The sequence below is a fragment of the Barbus barbus genome (assembly GCF_936440315.1).
Source record: "Barbus barbus genome assembly, chromosome: 1".
In the NCBI taxonomy this organism is placed as follows: Eukaryota; Metazoa; Chordata; class Actinopteri; order Cypriniformes; family Cyprinidae; genus Barbus; species Barbus barbus.
Window position 1 is genome coordinate 42,521,978 of NC_136729.1, and position 26,096 is coordinate 42,548,073.

Genomic DNA, 26,096 nt, shown 5'->3' on the forward strand with positions numbered 1-26,096 from the left:
TTGATTGAGTTATATTCTGTCAACATGCATCCATGCTGCTCACTAAACAAATGACAGAAAACTCTCCAATTAAACGAGAATGCCATTTCTTGTTTGTCTCAAAATCTTCTCTGTATATGTGAAGACAATTATTTCAGGACCTCTGTGCTTCTTTTAAAAGCACCCCCCCCCCCCCCCCCCCCCAAAAAAAAATATAGTCAGATTTGAATGATAGCATTAGTAATCTTAGTAATATTATGTAAGAATAGTCTAACAATGCTAGTTTCACCACTTTCATCATTACACCACTATGCCATTATGCTATCAGAAAAAAAAGTGCATCAGTCAATAACATAAAAGCATTTCAGTAACTCTAGAGCACATCTCGCTCATGTGGCCAGGCTAATACTGCTCCATTCCCACACTCTGAGATCCTGATTACAAAGTTTTTCTTTTAATTAGTACAGGTTTTGTATTTCTTTTTGGAACTGATTGGTTATAGACCTCAATGATCCAAGCTCAGCTTATGCACCTCAGATCCACAAATAATGAACAAAGCAATATATGTAGGTTTAATATGCATTCTGTCAATATTCACTCGAAAGTTGGGCAGTCGTGGCCTTATGGATAGAGAGTCGTTATAGAGGTTATAGAGGTCTATTGGTTATAGATCTCAATGATCCACCCTCCCCCCTCAATATCACGACTGGGTTGAGACCCTTGAGTATGGCACCAAGCCCCCAACTGCTCCCTGGGCGCCGCAGCATAAATGGCTGCCCACCGCTCTGGGTGTGTGTTCACAGTGTGTGTGTTTGTTCACTACACACTGCTGTGTGTGCACACTTGGATGGGTTAAAGGGGTCATATGATGCAATTTTAAAATTTTGTGTATTTGGTGTAACAAATTATGTTGACATGCTTTAATGTTCAAAAAACACATTATTTTTCAAATACTGTACATTACTGTAGTTCCTCTGTGCCCCGCCTCTCTCAAACACATTATTTTCTACAAAGCCCCTCCTTCCGACAAGCGTAGTCTGCTCTGATTGGCCAACTGACCCAAAGCATTGTTATTGGCCGAACACCACAAGCACGTGTCGGAACTGTAATGCCCCTTACCATAATTGTGAGCTTCAGCTTTAGTTTTACCATCAGTTCCAGCCCGAGAGGGAAACAGAGTCGCGTGACAGACACAGTGATGATGCTCGTATGTATTTGTACACAAGCCGTGGTTAAGACGATTTCTGACGGACTGTACACTCCGCTGTGATGTGACCCTGTTCCCCTCACACACACACATGACAGGTTACACGCAAAACCCCGCATTTGAACAGTCACTAGCAAGTACTTAAACTAATAACAAAACATACTTACAGTCGCTGATTATAGCAAAGTCGGAATTGACCCTTTTATTTATTTTTTTAAATAGCCTTTGTGCACAGCCAGCCTTGTACTCTCCCAGGTTCACAAAACTGTCATCCATAAAATGTGTTGCACAAGTTTGAACATTTGTGTTGTGCTGTTGTGGTGTAAATAATCTTAACCAATGATTCCTAATTGCATCTACTTTCTGAAGGCCAAATAAAGTGCTTTTGCTTTCGCCTAGAAACACACAGCGTCTCCCTGTACCTGGCTGCATCAACACTACTGCGTTTACTGAAACCACGTCTGCTTTCTTTGAGTGAACATTTGGGTGGCATTACACAAATACTTCCACATCGTGACGTAGACATGTGGGGGCATGTTTGAATTAGGTGTTTTAGCCAGATGTGGATCAGGCTTCTCTTTTAGATGGAATAAATCCTTTTGTGGGAGACGTTGAGCTTTGTAACTCTGCAGATCGTACACATGCACAAACAGCTACATAACACACTAAAGAAAAGGAAAACAAGAAATCGCATCATATGACCCCTTTGAATGCAGAGCACAAATTCTGAGTATGGGTCACCATACTTGGCCACACGTCATTCGTCCTTTCCTTTTCAAAAACTGAGGTAAATACGCTCAGATTGGTGAGGAGTATGATCAGTCACTTTCATAAAGAATATAGAAGAATTCTGTGAAAATTCCATAATCATCCTTTTAGGAAGTGCATGTTACTGGAAGGAAAATTTTAAAATCTCCTCTTTATGTAAGGATATGTAAACACTCTTGTATAGTAGGCCTATAGTTAATAGGCTTAGACTAGTAATGTCTTAACTGTACACAACAATCTTAAGGATTTTTTAAATATATTTCGCCCCTAAAAATCCTACAGTGACATGCAATTCATGAAATTACACTATTACAGAAATTGATTTTTTCAAATCATCTTCTCAAAATGCATCCTTATAGGCTATAAATGACTTCTGCACATTCATTCAAGCTTGGGATGCCGATTCTTGCCGAAACTGACGTCAGTCAAAGATTTTCCCAGCTGAGGCTGTTAAATTCACTCCAATGTAGCTCCTCGACGCAACATGACGGCAAAGCCGAAGTATAGCGCGCACGGTGGGCATGTGTCAGCCGCTCCTCTCTCTCTCTCTCTCTCTCTCTCCACACACACACACACACACACACTGAGAGAAGAGCAGCAGCAACAGCAGGTGAGAACCCAGCTCTCTTATTTAGATTTACTAGATTATGTTTGCTGTTAGTCATCAAGGAATCTGAATTATAATAATTGTTGTTATTATTAATAATAATCATTATTACTACTATTAGCCTATATGCTGCTTTGCAAATGCAATGTTGTTAGTTAGGCTATAATTAGGGACAAATTATTAGGTTGTTTACATGTGCTGTCTAACTTGTCAGTGCTTGCAAATCTTTGCGTAATGGTAAAGGATGCAGTAAAAATAAACTATGTTCGTTAATCGACACTTATATTCATAAGAGTTTGATAAATAATAGAGGATATAAAGTGAACTGTGGGTTAATTAGGCTACTAAACAAATGTTAGGTTGCAGACGTTAAGTTTACTGTCATCTATTAACAGTGACTACTTTTATTGTCATTTTCTTCATGCTGTTTTACGCTGGATTCTTTGCGATAAAAGAGAAAAGTTTGGCGTATTCGTGATGCATAGTAAAACTATGTAGACTCATCATGTTGTACAAGCGCCAATTACACGAAGAGCACACGTTTAATCATTTAATTTGTCGTATAGCCTGTGATTCTTAACTTGTGGTTCAAATGTTAAGCATTTGAATCAAATGATAGTTCAGACACAAGAGATAGCAGAGTAAGAAAGCTCACCAACCTCGCTAGAATGGCTGGATTGGTTGTTGTAGAGAGTGGATATAGATGTGAGAGGAGCTGTCCATGATCCGTGCTGCTGAACCACGCGCGCTGGAGCGCATTGCAATGCTGCCTGATAGATTTACGCGTTGCTTTTGCCGATTTGATCTTTCAAAGGGTGAATATCTAATACATAAAACACATTAGTAATGTTACTGGTAATGGGATATCGAAATATGACCGCATGGCATGAATTATAGGGGACGGGTTAGTTTGAGCACTATAAAGGAAGTCAAATTAAAAGGTGCGAGGGGGCTAAAAATGACATAGTTTCATTTAGACGCGTTACAAAGTTAGATGACAAGTTAATCAGAGCGCATACTTTGACCTGGCGACAAAAACACGATGGCAAGGAGAAATCGCGTTTGCCTGGAAGCCTGTTACGCACAATTTGGCGTTTAAATGACACGCTTGGCAGTGAACAAATCAACTGTCTGTCCAGAGACGCGTTTGTCCTCCAGATTTTGAATTTCTTTTCACTTTTTTGGAACTCGGTGTCACGCGCGATGCAAAAGACAGACATACACTCAAGAAGAAAAAAAATGGGTCTAAATTGACATTTTATGTAATTCAATTGCATACCAATTTTACATCCATTTAGATTACATAGTTTTAACATAAACAAAGTAATAAACTTAATGTGATTCATATGCATCAGTCGTATGTGAATAAAACAAGATGTGTGTAATAATTCACAGCAAAGTCCCCACACTGCTTTGTGTTCATGTGTTTGCACACTACAGAGTGTTAAAGTAGTATTGAAGCAGTGTTGGAGTTGAGAAGATAATTATGTGATGATTGACCATCAATAATGAGCACCTGCTGTTAACAAGCAGAATCACAGAAGGAAAGAGAAACACAAGAACTACAACTGACTTCAAAAACAGCCGAAGATTAAATCAACTTGATAGTCAGTTGTAAATACCTTTAAAAAATGTAAAGAAAGTTAGATGAAATCTTGCAACTGTTGTGCGAAAATTCGTGTTTCTCTATTTACCTCTAAAGAAGTTAACCCAACCTCAAATTGAACTTTATTCATACAATTAAAGTAACTGTACATTTAAATAATAAAAATGCAAGTAGGCCAAATATAAGTAATATAGTAGAACAGAACTTTCCTCAATGATCAAGATATTCTGTCTGTCGGGTTAACCTGATGAAAATTATGGGTACATTTTTTGCCATTGTCAGTAGTGTTAGTGATATGTGAAGCATATATGGCTCACATAGGAGCCACTTTCAAACCAAGCAGCTTTCTGTGGGTCATCATCACAATTATGCTTGACTACTTCAACCGTTGCAAAATCTGAGTGGATGTTCATGTAATTATTACAGCATGCAATTGTGTACTCACATGTGAATCTTACCTGTGTGTACATTGTAAGCTGTGTTTTTGATGACAATGTGGTTTCAGTGCTTTTGACCATTCATTGGATGTTAAAAGTACATTTAGAAAGTACATCCTGATATTTCTTACCCACACATGCTTATTTCTCACTTAGGAGTCTGTTGTGGAAGAGGCTGTCAACTGAAGATCTCATCTGGGATTTTGCTGTTGTAATACTAATGGACATCTCTGATTTACAACATCCCATTTGATCCCTTTATATCTGAACCACTCCCAGCAGCCCATTCTCCTCTAAAGCGAATCAGACATAGAGATGTCTCTCTGTAGAGAACTTTAAGTCAAACTAACAGATATGTTTTAAGACATCCCACATCCTTTGCTTTACACAGAAACAACGCAAGGCCACATTAAAAAATAGACTCCCTGCATGGGAGAGTCCTGCTTCAATCAAACTGAGGCTTTTAAAGATCAGCCCATTGGCACTGCCGTCTCCCATCTCCAGCTGACCCTCCGCACTCAGTTTTCTGTCAGGATGAGTGACTCACAGGAAGCGACGTCCCCAGTGGCCGGCATAGGAGGCCCTGTCGCTTGCGTATCCAAGGTGGAGCTGCGTGTTTCCTGCAAGTCCCTGTTGGACCGAGACACGCTCAATAAGTCTGACCCCTGCGTCATCCTCATGGTACAGAACCAAGGTCAATGGACTGAAGTGAGTTTTCCGTTTTTTCTGTTAGTCTCATTAGTGGTACTTTTGAAGGGCCCCCTGCTGGCCATAAGCAGGGGACTTAGTTAATATCTTTTGCCCTCACTTATTATTTATGGACTAATCAGGCTACGAAGTGGCAAAAACCATGAAGGTAAACATAAACAGCAAAAAAATCTAGCAGTGCTCAAAAATGAAAGATTTTGATTTTAAGAAATGTATAAAGGAAAGTTATACAGGTTTATATGGACGCCTGTTTTCGTCATGGAATAAAAAATACAAAATGTAATTGCAACTTTTAATCGTATAACTGTTTTACTCAGAATTGTGAGGCAAAAAGTCAGAATTGTGATCAAAAAAAGTTACATTTACCATACCATTTTTTATTCCACGTTGGAAACAGGCTTCCATAAGTTTTAAATAAGATGACGGTGAATAAATGAAGGAAATGAGCAGTTTTTATTGAGAAGGGTGATAATGACCAATTAATGGCTGATAGGTTCTAGGTAATAGGTTCTGAAATTAACAGTTGCTTAAGGCAAAAATGCCCCCAAAATGAAAGGTATATGGGCAAAAAATGCCCCTGTATGTTTTTGTTATTTTTGTATCATATGATATAGTTATGCAATATCTCACAAGCAAGAGTGCTGTTTCCCCCAAATATAAGCAAGTTAATATTAAGTTACTTTTTAGGCACAATCTTGTCAATATTGTTGTTGTTTCTTTATTTTGGTATTGGTAAAACAGTTCAAAACGAAGCCACAGCAACGTACATTGGTGTTACATTCCTTTTTGAATGGTGTTTTTGAGTGAAACAACTGAGAGAGTGATTCAATGATCCACTCAATAGAGAAGTTCATTTCTGTTACTGCTGTCCAATACATCAATCTATAACTAATTATAAATATTTCTAAATGGTACATTTGTAGTGCTACAGGATCACCTGTCCCTTTTTTCTCTCTTTCTGTTCTTCGATGATTAGAAGTTAAACAGGTCTAAGTATTAGGTCTAGGCTTTAGGTCAGAGATTGTTGGATGGGTATAATTTCGCACAATGTCTTCAGTTGACATTAGGGCTTGACTGTAAAGGTTGACTGGGCTGCTCAAAGTGCATGTGAGTGGGGGGAGTGAGCACATTTTGGAATGAATCTACACTTTAAAAAACACTGGGTTAAAACAATCCAGTTTGGGTTATTTTGGCCGGCGATGGGCTGCTATTCCCCGGGGAAACTGCGAACTTCAGACCGCCGCAACTGACTTCATAACCTGTCCATAAATAAATAGTACAGAGTTTTGAGAACATATTTTATCATTCAAAGTAATTAGAAGCAGTATTATAATGAATAAAATCTATGTTATGCAAGGCAATGCGTTTCCATTTCGCGAAACGACCGTTGCTGACACATTTAGCTGACTGACATCTTGTCTCTATGTTGCGTTGCGTAAAATAAAATAATTTACAGCACATTAAAGACTTTATAGATGGAATAAAACGTATACAAACCTTAATTTAACTGAAGAAGTCCACTAAATCGGCAGCGTTGAGGACTCGCTCTCTCCTGAGGAGAAGGAAAAGCCGCGCTTTGACTGTAACCCAACAGCTGGGCTAAAGGGCCCGCGCTGGGTTATATTATTGGAGGGAGGAGGAGGGGTGTATATTTTCAGCGGTCAGTTAAATTGACCCAGCCACTAACCCAACAGCTGGTTTACACACAAAACTACCCAACACTGGAAAAATAACCCAACATAATGACCCAACAGGCATAACCCAGCGTTTTTTACAGTGTAGGCGCAGGGAATTGTCACACAGCAGGAAAGGGCGCTTGAAACAAAGAGAGCGACCACTCTGGAGTTTTTATTTTTCCATATCAAAGCAGTCAGTGTAAGAATAAAACATTATCTGGAGCCACAGCAGTGGTGCTGAAGCTGTCTGCAGCAATGTGTCAGGCTAGGATGAAGTCTTAATCCTGGCCCCATTATTCCAACAACTGTGCCACGTTCAACATCACAGTGAACAAAGTGAAAGATGCCACCCTGCTTCAGCGTTTGTTGCATTCAAAAGATTCAATTTTAAAGGGTAGCCACATGAAACATGAAAAGGAAAAGGAAAAAGCGATTGAGATATTATTGTGGACTTTGTTTTCTGAGATTTGTTTGATAATCAGCATGAGTTGAGTATGAAAACAGTGCTTCATCTTAGTCCATTTGAGACTAAATGGCTCTTTGCAGTGACATTAGTTTTTCCATCTCAAAAATGTTCATTTCTCTACAAAACATATTTCAGTCACGCAGCGGTACACAAAGATGAGCAGTGTAGGAAGGAAAAATGGTTATGCTCTGCAGTCGTTTCATCAAGACAATCATACTGCTAAATGCATTATCTTCACACTGCTTGCCAATGATTAAGTCTGACTGCAGCAGCAAGTTGTTTAAAAACTGATGGTTTGAGATGCATTATTATGAACATGATTAGTTTTCATTGTGAAGTGTTTGTAGCGGTTATACTGATGAGAGGTCTCGTGAGTGTGCTCTTGTTCACCCCAAAATGACAATTCTGTCATTATTTATTCACCCTCATGTCGTTCCAAACTCGCATGACTTTCTTTCTTCTGTGGAACGTAAAGGAAGATCTTTTGAAGAATGTTTTAACTGTCCATACAGTCAAAGCCAGTGGTGTCCAAAAACATCACTGGACAGTGGACACTATTGAATCAGTGTATAGATATTGTATGAACATTTTCAAAAATATCTCCCATGAAAGTAAGTCAAATGAAATTTTCATTTTGGGGGGAACTAGCCTATTGCTTTGTGATGATGGCAACTGTGAAAGTGTATTGTGTAAAATATCAGCACCAGCTAACAACTGAATGAATGAATGATTGTGAAATTGAGTTTTGCTTTTGCGGAATTCAGTTTGTTATGTAGTCTACTTTGCATATGAAGATCCATATTTGACAACTTTTCTTGGTTTTCTTCACAGAATGACAAAATACAGTCTCTTAAAAGAGTTTCTGCATACTGACAGAAGTGCCACTGTCATTATTTTACTGTACTCATAGAGAAAATATAGATACTCACTTTGAATATCATTTGCATGGTTTTACACTTATAGTTTCAGTCAAAGAGCAGTCGTATTTATCTAATTAATGATTTCAATCTTTTCCCTGATATTAGCTTTTACACATGCCAGCTTGCTTTCACAGGAGCAGAAAAAATTATAACCACATCCACCTAATATTAGACACAGACATTTTGCCAGAAAGTCAGTGCAAAACATGTATGCAATGCCATTTTCTTGTCATCGGCATTAGTCTACATTTTCTGTCTTGAATGCCCGCCAGGCATTTTCAGGGATCTTGGCATACATGTCTAGGATGTGTCAATATAGTCTCATTTTGCATATTCCCATTAGATCTGATGTTTTCATGATGAACTGGAGCATGTAGCATTAATCCATGATCATATTACCAGAATGCCCAGAATATGATAAGTTAAACATTAGGCTTTAATGTCCTTTAATGCAATCAGTGAGTGTATGAATCGTCACAGCATGAGACACTTAAGTGGGTGCTGCTCTACAATCGCTGAATGTTCAAAGCAACAATTATGTGCGCTATTGTCCTTTTTGCTAAAAGTATTCGTTTAAATAGCTCAGTGAAGACATTAGGCATTAGACATAATGGAATCTTTTTGTCAAGCCGTCAAGTGGTTTGTAAGAAGCTTACCAAATCTCTGACTGCTGTCAGTTTTTGTTATTTATATCTTCCAAACGCAGTCCCTCCACAGCAAAGACTGATATGTAAAAGAGGGGTGGCTGGGTTTAAAAAGACGGGCTGTGTTTAATATTACTTAGGGCACAAAATGTCAGTTCATTATGTGAATACGCTGCACTGTAGGAACATTTGAGTTCAATATTGAGTCCAAAAATTCTCCGGAGAATATCAAAACAGATTTTTAGAAGAAAATGCCTTACCGCAGTGCAAGGTTGTTCTGGGTGGTTGCAAAGGAGTTCTAAATATTTGTTGGGTGTTCTTGGTTATTTGCAACACTGCTGGTAACTGTTTACTAGGGCATTTTGGGTGGTTGTCAGGGTGCGTTGTTGCTGGGTAGTATGTAGTAGGTATATATGCTCTGGCAAACTGTTTAAAAATTAAGAAAGTGCACACATTAACAATGAACAGTGGATGATTACTGCCTTTCATATCGAACCAAACTAATAAACCAAACTGCATAAACTAATAAAATACATACCTTGGATGCAATGTGAGTTGCTTTAAGTATCTGTTAAATGCATTTGTTTCTTTTCACATCTTACAATAGATAAGTGAGAGAAATCTTAACCTTCATAACCTTCTAATTTTCTGGAGTAATTTAATGTCAGTAATTCCAACATGATGTGAAAACAGAATAAGTATTAGCAATAATAATAATAGTCTAAATCCCAAAGTATACTTAAGTTTTGACATGAATGATTAGCATATGTGTATAGCCCATCACACGGTCTTTCAAGTTATATGGTATTTAATCAAGTGTGCGAATACAGGCAGCCGATGCATGTGCACTAACGCATTTGGTCTTTGTCCAGTGTCTGCACTATTTATCTCCAGGAGTTATGAGTTATACCTGACATATGTTAGGATGCTGTTCATAGACTTCAGTTCAGCATTCAACACAATCATCCCTCAACAGCTCACTCACAAACTGGTCCAGCTGGGGCTCAACACCTCTCTGTGCAACTGGCTGTTGGACTTCCTGACCGGGAGACCTCAGGCAGTACGGGTCGGCATTAACACATCCAGCACCATCACACTGAACACTGGGGCCCCCCAAGGATGTGTGCTGAGCCCCCTCCTCTTCACTCTGCTGACCCACGACTGCACACCGTCACACAACTCCAACCTCTTCATTAAGTTTGCGGATGACACGACTGTGGTGGGTCTCATTAGCAACAGAGATGAGACAAACTACAGGAGCGAGGTGAGCCGCCTGGCCGGGTGGTGCAGTGACAACAATCTCTCTCTGAATGTGGAGAAGACGAAGGAGATTGTTGTTGACTTCAGGAGAGTACACAGTCAGCATGCCCCTCTGACCATCAACGGTGCGACTGTGGAGAGAGTGAGCAGCACCAAGTTCCTGGGTGTGCACATCACAGAGGACCTCTCCTGGACTAACAACACTGTAGCACTGGCCAAGAAAGCACAGCAGCGTCTCTACTTCCTCCGCAAATAGAGAAGAGCCAAAGCCCCGGCCCCCATCATGTGCACCTTCTACAGAGGCACCATCGAGAGCATCCTGACTAGCTGCATCACTGTGTGGTATGGCGCTTGCAACGCATCCTGCCGCAAGTCACTTCAACGCATAGTGAGAGCAGCTGAGAAGATCGTTGGTGTCTCTCTCCCCTCCCTCCAGGACATTTACAGCACCCGTCTCACCCGCAAAGCCCTCCGCATTGCAGGCGATCCCACCCACCCGACACACAGCTTCTTCAGTCCGCTGCCATCAGGGAGGAGACTGCGGAGTCTCCAGGCGAGGACCAGCAGACTGAAGGACGGCTTCATACATCAGGCTGTCAGGAAGCTGAACTCCCTCCCGTCCTTGCCCCCCTCCCCTCTTTTACCCCATGCAACACTGAACACTGATACTGCGACCCCCCCCCCCCCCCCACACACCCACTTAAAAACTGTGACCAGAACCTGTCACTTGTGCAGCATTGGACTGATCACTACCTCATCCAGCATTGACTGCAAACTACCTCTTCGGATATGTCTGATAAAAAGACTGTTCTTTTGTCACTTCAACAGACTGATAAGCTCTTCTTGCACTACACATATATCTGCACAGTTTTGTTTTATTTAACTGGTTTGCACTCTATCTGCCATGTGCCTTATGCCACTTTATCTCTTTCTTTATTTTTCTATAAATGTCCTCATTTGTATATCTGTATAGTTGTATGTACATATGTTTAAACTGTATTTATCCGTATTTGAACGTCTACTGTCAGTGTCTTAAATGTTAACTGTATGCACCAAGGGTCTGAGAGTAACGCAATTTCAATTCTCTGTATATATGTGCCGTACATGTGGAAGAATTGACAATAAAGCAGACTTGACTTGACTTATGTCATTGTATTGTTTTAACTTGATTTGCGGGTATCTAGTAAACTTTCTTATCATGGGCATCCATTATTGTTGTAATCTTTAGTAGATTGCTCTCATTAATGCAGTTGTTTGCCTAATATATACTACAGAAGTGTGCATATTCCAACATAGATTATGCAAACGGCCCTCTACCTGCATTTTTGCAAAAAAAAAAAAAAAAAGTATCTATATACAACTCATAGTGCTTTCCAGCTGAAAGGAACCACTTGTATTCCCTTTCAAACCACTTATGATTACGGGGCAGATTATTGATTAATAATATGATTATCGTCTTATTTTTGTGCGGTTTCTTGCAAGAAACTGTTATGATCTGAAAACACTTTTACTATAATGCATGATTTGTAAACTACTATATTTTGACATTTGCATCTCATCTCCTCCATATGTATGGCTTTTCTGAAGTAAACTTGCTTGGTAGCTCACCTAGTACAGCACTGAAAATTAAACACAAATCACAGAAAAACAGTCCTAAGTCTTGTAGAAGCAAGCTAAAATGGCATGGTTCCTTCAGCAAATGTTTTTTTTTTTATCTCACGTTTGCTTTTTTTAACACTATTGGTTAGATTTAGTTTAGTGTAGGTGGTACATTATTTTCAAATGCAATAGAGCATTAAACTTTCTGAACTACCGCAATACATACAACAACAAATAACAAAACATTGTCAAAATCACGTCTGAAAACTCACATTTATTTTTGGATCAAACTGAATCCAAACGCTTTTAGCTCCACTCACTGCATGTGAAAATATCTCAAAACGTGCAAGAGCCAACATTTTGAAGAAATCCTGCCACAAGCACATTTCTCAATGAGCCTGTGTTGGCATATTCAGATATAGCCATTGGTAACTGATTTTGACCATGTGGATTTTTTTCTCTATGTTGTTCCAAGTGCTTCTCTGATGTTCTTAAAGCATTAGGTGTTCCACTATCTGCTCATGCAACACCTATCAATGGGGAAGTGCCATTGTCATGCAAATCAAGAGCTAAAATTGAGTGGGAGCTAAGCCTACTCATATCTTTCTTTGCGCTCCCTTTCACTTACTCTCTCTCTCTCAAGGTGAACACTACATAGTATGTGTAAATATAGCACAATTTTCTAAGACCCTCATGAACCTCCTGTGTAATCTCTCTACAACACCCTCAGGCTACATACATCACTTCCTTTCTCTCACTGCTTCTCATATACTTCTCAAACATCTTAAAGCTGCCACTGTAAGGGGTAAAGTGCCGGCTCATTTAACAGCCGCTTTACAGCTCTATATAACTCACTATGAGGTTCTTCAAGTTGACAATGAGATCAAAAGTCTCTTCCTCTTGGTTTCCTCGCTCTCTATATTATATGATGAATGAAACAAAAGTTTGATACATTTGTTTATTCAAAGCTTTTAACAGTCAAAATTGTTAGCAAAGAAGCTTAATGTGGCGATAAGTCTAAGCTAGCGGTGAGCAAAGAGTGGTAGGTTGATAAAAGCTCAAATGAGAAATCCACTCAAAAGTACGCAGCCTGTCGCCTCACCTCACCTGATTGGAAGGTTGACGGCATTAACATTTCCGTTCAGGTTTTCCTTGACCCAGTCAAATCTTGAAAAACAGAGTTTTTCAAACTAGTCTTCAGTATTGGGAACGTGTCTGATTTCTGTATGTTGGCAGGGTGGCCGTACCATAACTGGGGAGTTCTGTAACAAAATGGTTTTCCAGCAGCAGATGTACTTGGAATTGATAAGAGGTCTGCTTCCCTGTGATTGGAGGAGCCGCTGGAGGCAGTCGGGTGTTTGCAGTGATAGCAGAGACTCTAGTTTAACAGCAGTATGAACTAGCTGTAGCCTATATAGGGGTTTAGAAACCATTCGGCCAGCACAGTGTTATAGTAATTTATAGTCGAGAGGTTATTGCACATACCGGTAATAGTTTCTCAATGAGATACATCCGTAATGCTCCTCAAAATAGGAGGAAGTCGTCTATTTTAACATTCCATAGGCGTAATGGTTTTTATACTGTACAAACCATATTTTCAATCGTCCTACACCAACCCTACCCCTTGCAGGAAACTTGCATTTTCACTTTCTCAAAAAAAACAAAAAAAAAAACGAATTCTCTATGATTTATAAGCGTTTTGAAATATGGGGACATGGGAAATGTCCTCATAAGTCAACTTCTCCTTGTAATACCTATGTCATACCTATGCCATTATATAAATTTGTGTCCTCATATGTCACAGAAAAGCACACACACACGCAAATATATACTGTAAAGAAAATTTTATATATATAGGGTACAATGGGGCTAAAGGTGCCTCGGGGATGGAGTAAAAGGCGCCTTTGATATTATTTTCCTCTAGAACACTAGATGACACAAAAATGAGGCATAGCACTTTCCAAAATATTCGCTTTTCAAGATGCACGTGTATATTTGGCTGATCCTTGACGCGATCGCGCACAGCAGCGCAAAGTTGATTCTGTACTTACTTGATCTAATATTTTATGTTTTTTAAAATGTTGTAGATCTACGTACACTGTAAAAAATTTCAGACCGCCCCAACTCAAAATTTTCTAGTGACTGATTATATCTAAATTTTTCCATTGGCCCAATTGGATTTCTGCAAACTGAATTTTATCAATTGTGGCAACAGTCTGTTAACATTGGCTCAATGAGAAATAATATGTTGAGCCAATTGGGAAAAAAGAAGTCTACCAATTAAATATTTTAAATAGTAGTAGCATACTTTTTTGTTTTTACCTAATTTAAAAATGTATATTGGTAAATGTATAGTGCTAAAGCAACCTTACTGAATTGTTTATTCCCTGTTGTCCCAAAAGAAAATGAAAAAGTTATTAAATGATACACTAAACACTGCCACATTTGAACACGTTTAAAGGTGCCATAGCATGGAAAACTGTCTTTACCTTGGCATAGTTGAATAATAAGAGTTCTGTACATGGAAATGACATACAGTGAGCCTCAAACACCATTGTTTCCTCCTTCTTATGTAAATCTCGTGAATAAAAAAGACCACTGAAAAATAGGTGAATCAAAAATATCTTAATTTGTGTTCTGAAGATGTGTTCAGTTTTGTTTAAGATAATTAAAGCAACAGTTTTTAAATAACGAAAGAATATGTATAAGTATGGTATTTGTGGTAAAAAGCGCCTCTACTGTTGGGGCTAAAGGCGCAGTAATTAACATGATAATTAATAGATGGCTGACTTTTCCATTTGTTGACATGACATGGTTAGATTCAGATGGTTAATATCAGCTGTGTCTCATTTAGAAGGCTGCGTCCTCCGGAGATCTCATTCGAAGGGTGCATACGTCATCGAGGCTGTCTCATTTCAGAAAAGCAAATAGGACACTCCGAATGCGACCTTCTTTCACAGGAATTCAGAGGATGATAACAGATAACCAACAATTAAAACCCACAAACAAAACGGGCTGTCATTGAACGCCAACATTTGATTGGCTGATGATTCTGTCACTGATGCTCGTAACAAATCAGATGTGACGTCTTTCAACAAAAGGGTAGCGCTATCTGTAGTGCTGGCCTCTGACTTTTTTATGTAGGATATTCCAGTTCAACCTCAAATAAACTAATTATAGGCAATTTTGTGGACATTACACAAATGAAAATGATACCTAAATAATCAGTGAAATTTTTTACACACAATTTTATTTTTTATAGGGCCAGCAGAGAAGGCCCTGCTGCCCCTGACGGCCCACGACTGCATATACGTTATGCATCCTACAGAGTATGCAACCTACAGAGGACTCGACCGCCGGAGGATGCAGTCTTCTAAATGAGACACAGCTATCATATATTATATTAGAGATAATCACCATGTTTAGAATGAAACCATCATATTTAAAAACATGATATTAATCATATCATATAATAAAATATAATTAGTTGTTACTACTGTAAATATATATTCAACTATTATTGGATCTCCTTCAATACTTTCAGGATCTTTAGTATTTGTATCAGTCCGTGTGTCTTTTACCCCGTGTAAAAGGCCCCCCTTGCCACCTCATACATTTATAAGATTTTTAAACAAAATAATTGACTTGTATGATTTATGTTCGCACAAAATCTGTTGCTCCGTTAATGTTCAATACAAGCATATATTTGTTTCTGCAATTATGTATTTTAGGTGCAGGGAATAGCACAATTTTTCTTAAGGTGTGCCTTTAGCACACCCGTTGTACCGTATATATAGGTATATATATATATATATATACACATATACTTATACATGTGTGTGTAAGTGTAAAAGCACATGATACTCATTAAAATGTGACCCTGCACCACAAAACCTTTTTTGTCTTTTTTTTTTTTTTATCTTAAAGTGAAAGCTGAATAAATAGGATTTCCAGTGATGTATGGTTTGTTATGATCGGACAATATTTGGCTGAGATACAACTATTTGAAAATCTGGAATCTGAGGGTGCAAAAAAAAGAGAAAATCGCATTTAAAGTTGTCCAAATGAAGTTCTTAGCAATGCATATTACTAATAAAAAAATAAGTTTTGATATATTTATGGTAGGAAATTTACAAAATATCTTCATGGAACATGATCTTTACTTAATATCCTAATGATTTTTGGCATAAAGAAAAATCTATAATTTTGACTCATACAATGTATTGTTGGCTATTGCTACAAATAAACCTGTGCTACTAAAGACAGGCTTTGTGGTCCAGGGTCACAAATGTCACAGTGCACAAAATATTAATGGTCCTTTTCTTTATGCAGAACATATCTTGTTTCTGTCTTTTGGGAATAATTATGACCCAGACATAATGGTTTTATGAATGGTTTTCAGCTCCTTTAGTTTGATTTACTACCACTTGCACTATGTGAGAGTTCACCTCAGTTCAAGGGCACATACATAGTAGATTGAAGGGCTGAATATTTTATATGTGAGCTGTATGTAATTGCTGAGAAAGACTCTGTCAAACACAGGCTGATGGAGGAGGGTCATTCCTTGCTTGATATGTGTTATGCAGACACATTAGAGGTTTGACACTGTTAATCTGATTTAGTGTGAGTATGACTGATTACCTCACATGCTGATTTTAAATGCTTATTTTCCCCATTTGCGTGATAATAACAAATGCCCTTTTTAGAAATATGCCAGAGAATGTCAGTCTCCCTTGCAGTGTTTGGATGCAAATTTGAAACAGTTTAATAAAATATACAACCAATCTTCCCTTTTTAAAAAGTAGTAACCTACATTAAGCTACTAATAAAAACTACTTTGATACTGTTTAAGGGGACAAAATCCAATGGCATACTTTTTTCCCCAATCATAGCAGTTACCTTGCACAAATCAATGTACACTAAATGTGATAAATGACTAACTAAAAACTATTGAAACCAAAAACATGGAGATAAAATTTGGCAGATCTGCACAGGGGTTCAGTTGAATCAGTTTATTTGAACAGGTTCATTTACATGGACCATCCAGCGAACTGAACTGAAACAGTGAAGCAACATTTTTTCGTGCTAAACCAATACTCGTTGCAAAAAAAAAAAAGGACATTGTTACTGGAAAAGCTACACTATTATGAAAACAGCTGAACTATTGTCAGATTTAAGAAAAATGTATCAATTAAAAGAATAATTCAACCCAACATTAAAATTTACTGAAAATTGACTTACCCTCAGGCCATCCAAGATGTAAATGAGTTTGTTTCTTCATCTGAACTGATTTGGGGAAATTTATCACTTACAATCCATTCACCAATGGATCCTCTGCAGTGAATGGGTGCCGTCAGAGTCCAAACAGATGATAAAATCATCACAATAATCCACAAGTAATCCACACCACTCCAGTCCATCAATTAATGTCTCGTGAAGCGAAAAGCTGTCTGTTAGAAACAAATCCATCATTAAGTCCTTTTTAGCTTCAAACTGTTGCTTCTGGCGAAAATATGATCTGGCGAGTCCTCTGTCCATAATATTGCTTTCTCCAGTGAAAAAGGAAAGTCTCGGGACTCTCAGGAGAGAAATATACACAGATTACAAGCGAGAACAGTCCAAAACAGTTCTAAACCATAACATATTGGTGGATTTTGATGTGAGAGGACAACAGGGAGGAAACTGGAGGAAACATTATTACGGATTATGAACTTGGATTTTGTCTTAAATTTAAAACTCCTTGATGGATTCGTATTTATTACAAACATGTAGATTTTTGCTTCACAAGACTGGACTGGAGACGTGTGGATTACTTGTGGATTATTATAATGTTTTTATCAGCTGTTTGCACTCTCAATCTGATGGCACCTATTCATAGATTCACTTTTTTTTTCTGTTTTATAAACTTCCATTCTTTGTTTGTTCAGCATTTGCTTTGGTAGGAAGTAAAGCAATAGCAATAGCGTGAACAATAGCAAAGCAGGGGGAGGTGAGGAGAGAGACAGCTGATGAATGAGAAACAAGAACAAATGTGTTTTGTATGAGAGCAAGGCCATGATCATCACAGCTGCATGTGTGGATGCTCTCAATAATCAGACTCATGAGGCCTTCATCCCACTGCCTTCATTTCTTTGGCTTTATCCAGGGACAGCACACAAACAGACGAATACACAGTACAGCCTGGGAAGCCAGATGCTTCCAGTGAGAAGATTTTCACTTACTGTTGACTAAATAGTTTTTTCTTTCTGTAATTCAGCTGGACCGTACTGAGGTGATCAAGAGTAACCTGAATCCGGTCTTTGCCAAAGTCTTAATGCTGGACTACTATTTTGAGGAAGTACAGAAACTACGCTTTGAAGTCTACGACATTCACGGAACCCACAGTATTGGGACGCGAGACGACGACTTCCTCGGTGGGGTGGAGTGCACACTTGGACAGGTGATGTCACTTCTCCTCTGCATTTTATTTAATAATACACTATGTGGTCTAAAGTATGCTCTCCTAATTATTACCCATATGGAAAAAAAATAAAAATAAGCATAATATATATATATAAATTATTATACGGTATATGCTAAATATTTGTTGTAAAGAGGGTAATTTAATTAAATGTGTGTGTGTGTGTGTCTGTGTATAAATATATATACCAAAATATATTTCAAAATGTAGTTTGGGGCAAGAAAAAAACATTTTCAATAGTACATTAGCCTACGTTTAGTCTAAATCCAAATGTGGATGCAATAGCAGATCAAAACTACATTTATAATGATTTAATAATGTTGATTTTCAAAGTATGTTCATTGCTGATTTTTATTCAAATGTGTTATATGTTCACATGTGCCAAGCAAATATAGCTATATATTTTGGCCTTTTTTGTTTTGTTTTCTTGAAACATATTTGAGAATAGCTGGATATATTTTGCTGTATGGACAGGTTTGGATATTTAATTTAAGCCTCATTGATGTTAATGTCTGAATGGAAGTAAATCCCTGCATCTATGTTCCAACATCTAATGCAAACCATGTACTATGCTATTTTCAATTAACTAGGCCTAAAAAAAATAAAAAAAATAATATGTCCTTTAAACATTTTACTTTGTTCAATAGATAGTGGCCCAAAAAAAGATGGTGAAACCTCTGTTGCTGAAATATGGAAAATATGCTGGAAAATCCACTATCACAGTGAGTTGAAAAAAATCTATACACATAATTCATATTTAATTGCTGCTGCACACATTTACACATTCACTGAAAGCTCTCATGGTTGAAGTTTCATCTGGCTTCACTTGATTTTAGCATCCACTAAGGGGTTTTGTTTTGTTTACAGAATAACTAAAATACAATTGAAATTACTTTACTGGAGACACACTCCTAGATAGTCAGATGAGGATGAAGCTGTACTTTTTCAAAATGAAAGCAGACACTGTTTGCCAGACCAACTCATCCTTTGACAATAACCTTGGGCAGAAATTTCCTTGTGTTCACGGTGAATCACTGTGTTCAATTAGACAAAATCAAATTATGGTACTGATTGTGTAAAAGACCATTGCAACTATAGCTATAAAAATAACTGTATAAACAATGCTATCTCATAGTCATAGTCAATACGTATTTTACAAGGTGGCTAATTCGCATGACCTCACACGTACGATTTTGTATGATTTGTCTAGACCCCAGCAGTGTTGGGAAGGTTACTTTGGAAATGTGATAGGTAACAGATTACAAGTTACCCTATTTAAAATGTAATAAGTAGTGTAACTTTTCAATTACTTTATTAATGTAACTGATTACATTTACTTTTTGATTACTTTTCTAAATTTCTAATATTTTCAACTGTTTATCATTTTCAAACATGTAAACCAGGCAGGGTAAACCTTACAGTAATACTCAACACTGATTACTGTCCCACTTTCAAAATCCTTCATCTCTTGAATTAAGATTATATTTCAATTTTAAAGTAGACATTGGATGCAAAATTTACTTTTGCATGGTGTTTGCATATTAATGTATCTTAGCAGTGTGTGGACACAATTATCAAGCCGTTTTGATTTTCTGAGCAGTATGATGTCATATTGCTCAGGCCCCACCCACAACCGCGGAAGTACTGTCCAATATTAGCATATTTTCGCCCTCAGGCAGTTGTACGAATTTTCTCCATGCTCGACCAGCTTTAGCAACAATATCTTGTAACTAAGCATTGCATGTGCTTTGTAGTTTTGAGATGTAGAAGAACATAAGAATCTGAATTCAGACATCAGAGCCACTGAGGACGTAGTGCTTTAGTTTTGTTTTTAATTGTAATGCACCACTGAATACACCTAAATTTGTTTATGTCTGCACAAATAAGTTTACTCCAGACTGCTTTCTGAACGACGGACAATTCAAGGCAGGTTTTGTTAAAAAGTTATGGATGGGCATCCAATGTCCCCTTTGAAGCACAGCCACCACAAAATCAGACTTAAGGTCATTGCACACTGAGTCCGAAAGTTTTGCACGTTAAAAAATAAATACGACCTCACGTTGTGTCAATCACGTTTACACACTGCCTCCGAAACTTTCGTTCGTCATAAAAAAATTCGGATCAGGTTCGATTTTCTGCGTTTTCGCATCCGTAGCATGTATTTTGATAGGAAAGGATGAGGAATACGAAAAAAACGAAAAACGCACACAAACATTTCGGACAGAAAACACTGGAATCTAACAAAGCCTTGGAAAAAACATCTTAATTTTTAAACATCGTTAATCTTTAAAAATTAAAAATTAAGCATAGCTATATATAAACCCATATAGGAAATAAAAGAGTTAACGAATAAGCATGTTCTAAACTCCTGAAACATTGGTGTTTCATATTTTAGGGCAGTCACTGTAATTCATGAAAGAAATCAATTAAATCTGGGAGTGTGTGTGAAACAAAAGCAGATGTAACCCCCTTTGTAATCCTTAACATTTTCATAAGTAACTTTAATTTAATTACACAGTTTTTCTCTGTAACTAATTACAATTATTTTTATTTTGTAATTAAATTACGTAATACCGTTACATGTAACTAGTTACTCCCCAACACTGGACCCCAGTGACGGGTAGGTTTAGGGGCGGGTTTAGGTGTACTGTAGGTCACTTGTACGAATTCATACGAATTGTGCATCTTGTAAAATATGCACGATTCAGCAAAAATTTTATGAATTTGTACAAGTGAGGTCATACGAATTTGGACAAATTAGCTACCTTGTAAAATAAGTATGAATTGCCGTGAGATTGGGTTGGTATAAAGGCTCTGTTTATTATCAGCATGCGCTGCAGTTATGTTGTCTGCCTCTTTAAATGCTTGCGATCTTTAAATTTGGTGGAATTTGATTAATTGTCAATGTTTTATCATTTAACAGTTGAAAAAAAATTGCTTTTGAAATGATTCCAACACTATCGTTTTCCTCTGTCGTTATCGTTAAAACCATGAAATACTTCAAGCGAAATTGAAGACCGAACTGGCATGACGTCATTTCATACAAAATTACAGTGTAGTGCCTAGTAGACCAGGACAAACACACAAAATAATTTCAAGACAGCACATTCCTTAGCAGGCGTTAAAATTTCCACTCCCAGCATCTGAGTGAAGTGACATACTGCCAAGTATGGTGACCCATACCCGGAATTGGTGCTCTGCATTTAACCCATCCAACGTGCACACACACAGCAGTGAAAACACACACACCGTGAACACACACCTGGAGCAGAGGGCAGCCATTTATGCTGCGGCGCCCGGGGAGCAGTTGGGGGTTCGGTGCCTTTCTCAAGGGCACCTCAGTCGTGGTATTGAGGGGTGGAGAGAGCGCTGGACATTCACTCCCCCCACCTACAATCCCTGCCGGCCCGAGACTCGAACCCGCAACCTTTGGATTGCAAGTCAGACTCTCTAACCATTATGCCATGACTTCCTGAGTCTGCATTTGACTGGCTGGCCGATTTCCTGCCCTAAATCTCCTTATCTCAAGAGACCTCTAAAACCCAGGATAGATTTGAGAGAACAATGGATTTAGAACAGAACCTTCAATGTTGTTCCTGACCGGTTTACCATAAATAAAAGTTGCGTAATCAACAGTACAAAATATGTGGCATCTGAAAAGGCTCCAGCAAAGACCCTCCCTGATATCTCCTGATCGTTTAACGCATAAATTCAATGATGTTATCAACCAGACGGTTTTTACAACTGATGTCCGAGCTAAGAAAAACACCAGATCTCCACGAGAATGACATTTCAAAGACAGCTCCATAAATGGTTCCTTTATTAAGTGTTGTTCAAAGTATATTGCGTGCTAAAGCATTTCCAGTAAGAGCAATTACAGTTAGTAATTTATAACATTTTGCAGTTTCTCTTTAATTTCTATTTATCTTTTTGAATTGAATGGATGGACAATGGATGGATGGGCAGATGAATGGATGGATGGATGGATGGATGGATGGATGGGTGAATGGGATGGGATGGGCAAATGTATGAACAGACAGGTGGATGGATTGATTGGCTGGGTTGGGCGGATGGATGAATGGGATGAGTGGATGGACGGACGGATGGATGAATTGCCAGATGGATGGATGAATAGATAGATAGGTTGGGCGGATGGATTGAATGGGCAGGATGAACACACAGCTGAATAAGGATGGATGGATGGATTGACCACTGGATGGATGGACAGACGGATGGATGGGATGGAACGATGGATGAATTGATGGATGGATGGATAGACAGATGAATGGTGGCTGGAGTAACTTGGCTGGACTGAAATATCCATTGGGCTGTGTGGGCAGACAGACGGATGTACTGACGTGAATGGATAGATGGATTGGATGATGGATGGATGAGATGTGTAATTGGATAAATAGACAGATGGATGGATGGATGGATGGATGGATGGAGAGACTGATGAATGGAATGGCTGATGAATGAATGCATGGACCGGATGGAAGGACAGCTGGATGGATGGATGGATGGATGGACAGATAGACTGATGAATGGAATGATGGACAGATGAATGGATGGAAGGATGGATTGGAATATGGATGAATTGGATGGGACGTTTAAATGGATGAATAGACAGAAGGATGGATGGATAGGCTGGGTCGGGCAGATGGAGGAATGGGATGAGTGGATGGATGAATTAATTGACAGACGGATAGATGAATAGATGGATGGGCTGGGTGGATGGATGGATGGATGGACAGACTGATAAATGTAATAGTAGAGAGATAAATGCTTGGACAGGGTAAAAAGGACAGCTGGATGGATGAACAGATGGACTGATGGATGGACAACTGGACTGGGTGGGTGGATGGACAGATGGATGGATGAACAGATGGTTGGTTGGTTGGATGGGATGGATTGGAAGATGAACGTATGGGACAGATAGATGGATGGACTGACTGGGACAGACAGACAGATAAGATAGATAGATAGATAGATAGATAGATAGATAGATAGATAGATAGATAGATAGATAGATAGATAGATAGATAGATAGATAGATATAATTCAGTGCCAATGGTTGTGAAATAAACTACTTAAAAAGAAAATGGAGTGGAAAATGGATGTGGAGTCCTGGTTTACACATATAGAATACAAACAATAACAGTATGTTTGCTTTGTCTCAGCTAATCCCTTTTCTTATTTCCCAAGATTCACGCAGAAGAGATTTCAGGGAACAATGGCTATGTCGAGCTTTCCTTCTGTGCGAAGAAGTTAGATGATAAGGTAAGGAATGATGTTTTTCTTTTTTCATAAAAAAACCCAAAACATAAACATAACAACAGATTGTCAGGCATGAACTACTCACAAGAGTTTGCACTCAGTGTGTTTTGGCATTAAAATATACCTAGTGACAGAAAATTATATTCTTTGTTTGTAAAGTAGTGATTTTTGACCCTTTGAAACCGATAATTGCAGCTGCCAAAGAACCTTTAAACTCGCTTTTAATGTTTTGGCTTCTCAATTTCAGCCCTGTTAAGAGCCATTAGGGTTATTATGGCTTCATAAAATCCCACTCTCATTTTTTGGCTTTGGCACAATGTTTGAAACCCTATTCATTCAGCTGAGGTTTCCTAATGAGAATGGAAGCTCTCTGGATAGCGAGGGCTAACAGAGCTGAAGCGCTGAGGGAGCGTAGGGTGGCTGGCTGACTCTCTGTGTGCAAACAGCCTCTCCCACACAGCGCAGCCCACGGTGCAGCTCTCTCTAGTGCCCTGTAGTTCTGCAGGTGTCTGTACTTCCCGCTGCGCTGCCGCACAGTACACAAACGCCTCTGCAACCCTCGTCCTACTCTCAGCACTCATCTCATCTGCTTCTCCTACTCTTTCCTCTTGTTTCTTTCTCCCTCTTCCTCTTTCATATGCTGCTGTTCTCTTCCTCTTAGCCAGGGGCTACATTTATGCTCAGCGGTTATCTTCAAAACACAGCTTTTTTGTTCGTTCCTCAGCCCTTTTTATCTGACTTTCATGAATTCAAACATCTCATGTAATGAAGGGAAACAGCAAATCGATAGTCATGACTTATTCGCTCAAGCTTCACATCCCCTCAACCCCACATTAGGTGGGAAAATCAATATATTGTCTATTCATCTTTTTTACAGTGAGACAGGAATGCTATTTGGCATCTGTACCAGAACAGAAAGCGCAGGATATGATTCTGATTGGAGACGCTCATACAGTGAGTCAAAGCACCCACGTAAACCATTGGCTGACTGTGCCTTTGCCAACTAGGACGTGTTCCTGGATCAACATCTTTTGCCTGGTGTTGGAACAATGGTCCTGCACTCTCAGAAAAAAAAGGTACAAAAGCTGTCACTGGGTGTTTCTTTGTACCTTATTTACCCCTAAAGGGTGCATTTTAGTACCTTAAAGGTACCTAAAGTGTACATATTCATACCTTATGGTACATCTTAGTACCTTTTGGAAAGGTACCACCCTAGTGACAGCTTTTGTACCTTTTTTTTCTGAGAGTATGTCAAACTATCTTCCCTTAAAATCAGATGAAAATGAACAGTATGGAAGGTCCCAAACCCTTAACCTGAACCTAAACTCTGATTTGGTTTAGTACAACAGTTTGTCATTGGGGCAGGACCCTTACTTTCTACCTTATTTACCTCTTAAAGGATGCATTTTAGTACCTTAAAGGTACTTAAAGTGTATGCATTGGTACCTTTAGTGTGTCAAATAATCTTCCCCTACAATCAGATGAAAAGGGTTGGTTGATCAGAATGGAAAGTCCCAAACCCTTAACCTAAACCTGAACTCTGATTTGGTAGGAATGATAAGAATGTTTTTGCAGGGTCAACAACGCAGCTAATTCAGGAACTTGTTATACTTGTGGCAACAGAAAGCTTGTTAAATATTTTATTATATCTTTTCATGTGACAACACTGAAGAAATGACACTTTGCTACAATGTAAAGTAGTGAGTGTACAGCGTGTATAAGAGTGTAAATTTGCTGTCCCCTCAAAATAACTCAACACACAGCCATTAATGTCTAAACCGCTGGCCACAAAAGTGAGTACACCCCTAAGTGAAAATGTCCAAAATGGGACTGCCTTAACCCTCTTGGGCATGGAGTTCACCAGAGCTTCACAAGTGGACTTCACAAGAGTCCTCTTCCACTCCTCCATGACGACATCACGGAGCTGGTGGATGTTAGAGACCTTGCGCTCCTCCACCTTCCGTTTGAGGATGCCCCACAGATGCTCAATAGAGTTTAGGTCTGGAGACATGCTTGGCCAGTCCATCACCTTTACCCTCAGCTTCTTTAGCAAGGCAGTGGTCGTCTTGGAGAGGTGTTATGTTGGAATACTGCCCTGCGGCCCAGTCTCTGCTTCAGTATGTCACAGTACATGTTGGCATTCATGGTTTCCTCAATGAACTGCAGGGGTGTGAAGTAATGAATTACAAATACTCACGTTACAGTACTTAAGTAGTTTTTATCAGTAATTGTACTTTTTTGAGTTGTTTAAAAATTGTGTACTTTTACTTTTACTTGAGTACATTTTAAGTGATGTATCGCCATTTTCCTCCATTTGTGGTCGTTACATGCTTATTTTCCTTTTATTTTTATCCATTAATGTGATTGGATAGAGAGATAGTAATCGGTCTCGTGACTTTCGAGACCGAATTGACTCATGACTTTCGAGACCGAATCAAATTGTGCATAGAAAACTTTAACCGCCAACTGCTGTTTATCATGG

General features: G+C 38.7%; 1 protein-coding gene across 1 annotated transcript in view; it reads left to right on the forward strand.

Annotated features, from left to right (window-relative positions):
- Nucleotides 1–2,534: 2,534 nt before the first annotated feature.
- The window catches only part of LOC306869200 (copine-7-like), a 53,968-nt gene continuing 30,406 nt past the window's right edge, over nucleotides 2,535–26,096 (forward strand). The window contains exons 1-5 of the mRNA XM_079415859.1: nucleotides 2,535–2,564; nucleotides 4,761–5,312; nucleotides 18,134–18,316; nucleotides 18,985–19,059; nucleotides 23,543–23,617. Coding sequence (XP_079271985.1) covers nucleotides 5,034–5,312; nucleotides 18,134–18,316; nucleotides 18,985–19,059; nucleotides 23,543–23,617 — 612 coding nt within the window. The 5' untranslated portion in view covers nucleotides 2,535–2,564; nucleotides 4,761–5,033. The remainder of the gene's footprint in view (nucleotides 2,565–4,760; nucleotides 5,313–18,133; nucleotides 18,317–18,984; nucleotides 19,060–23,542; nucleotides 23,618–26,096) is intronic.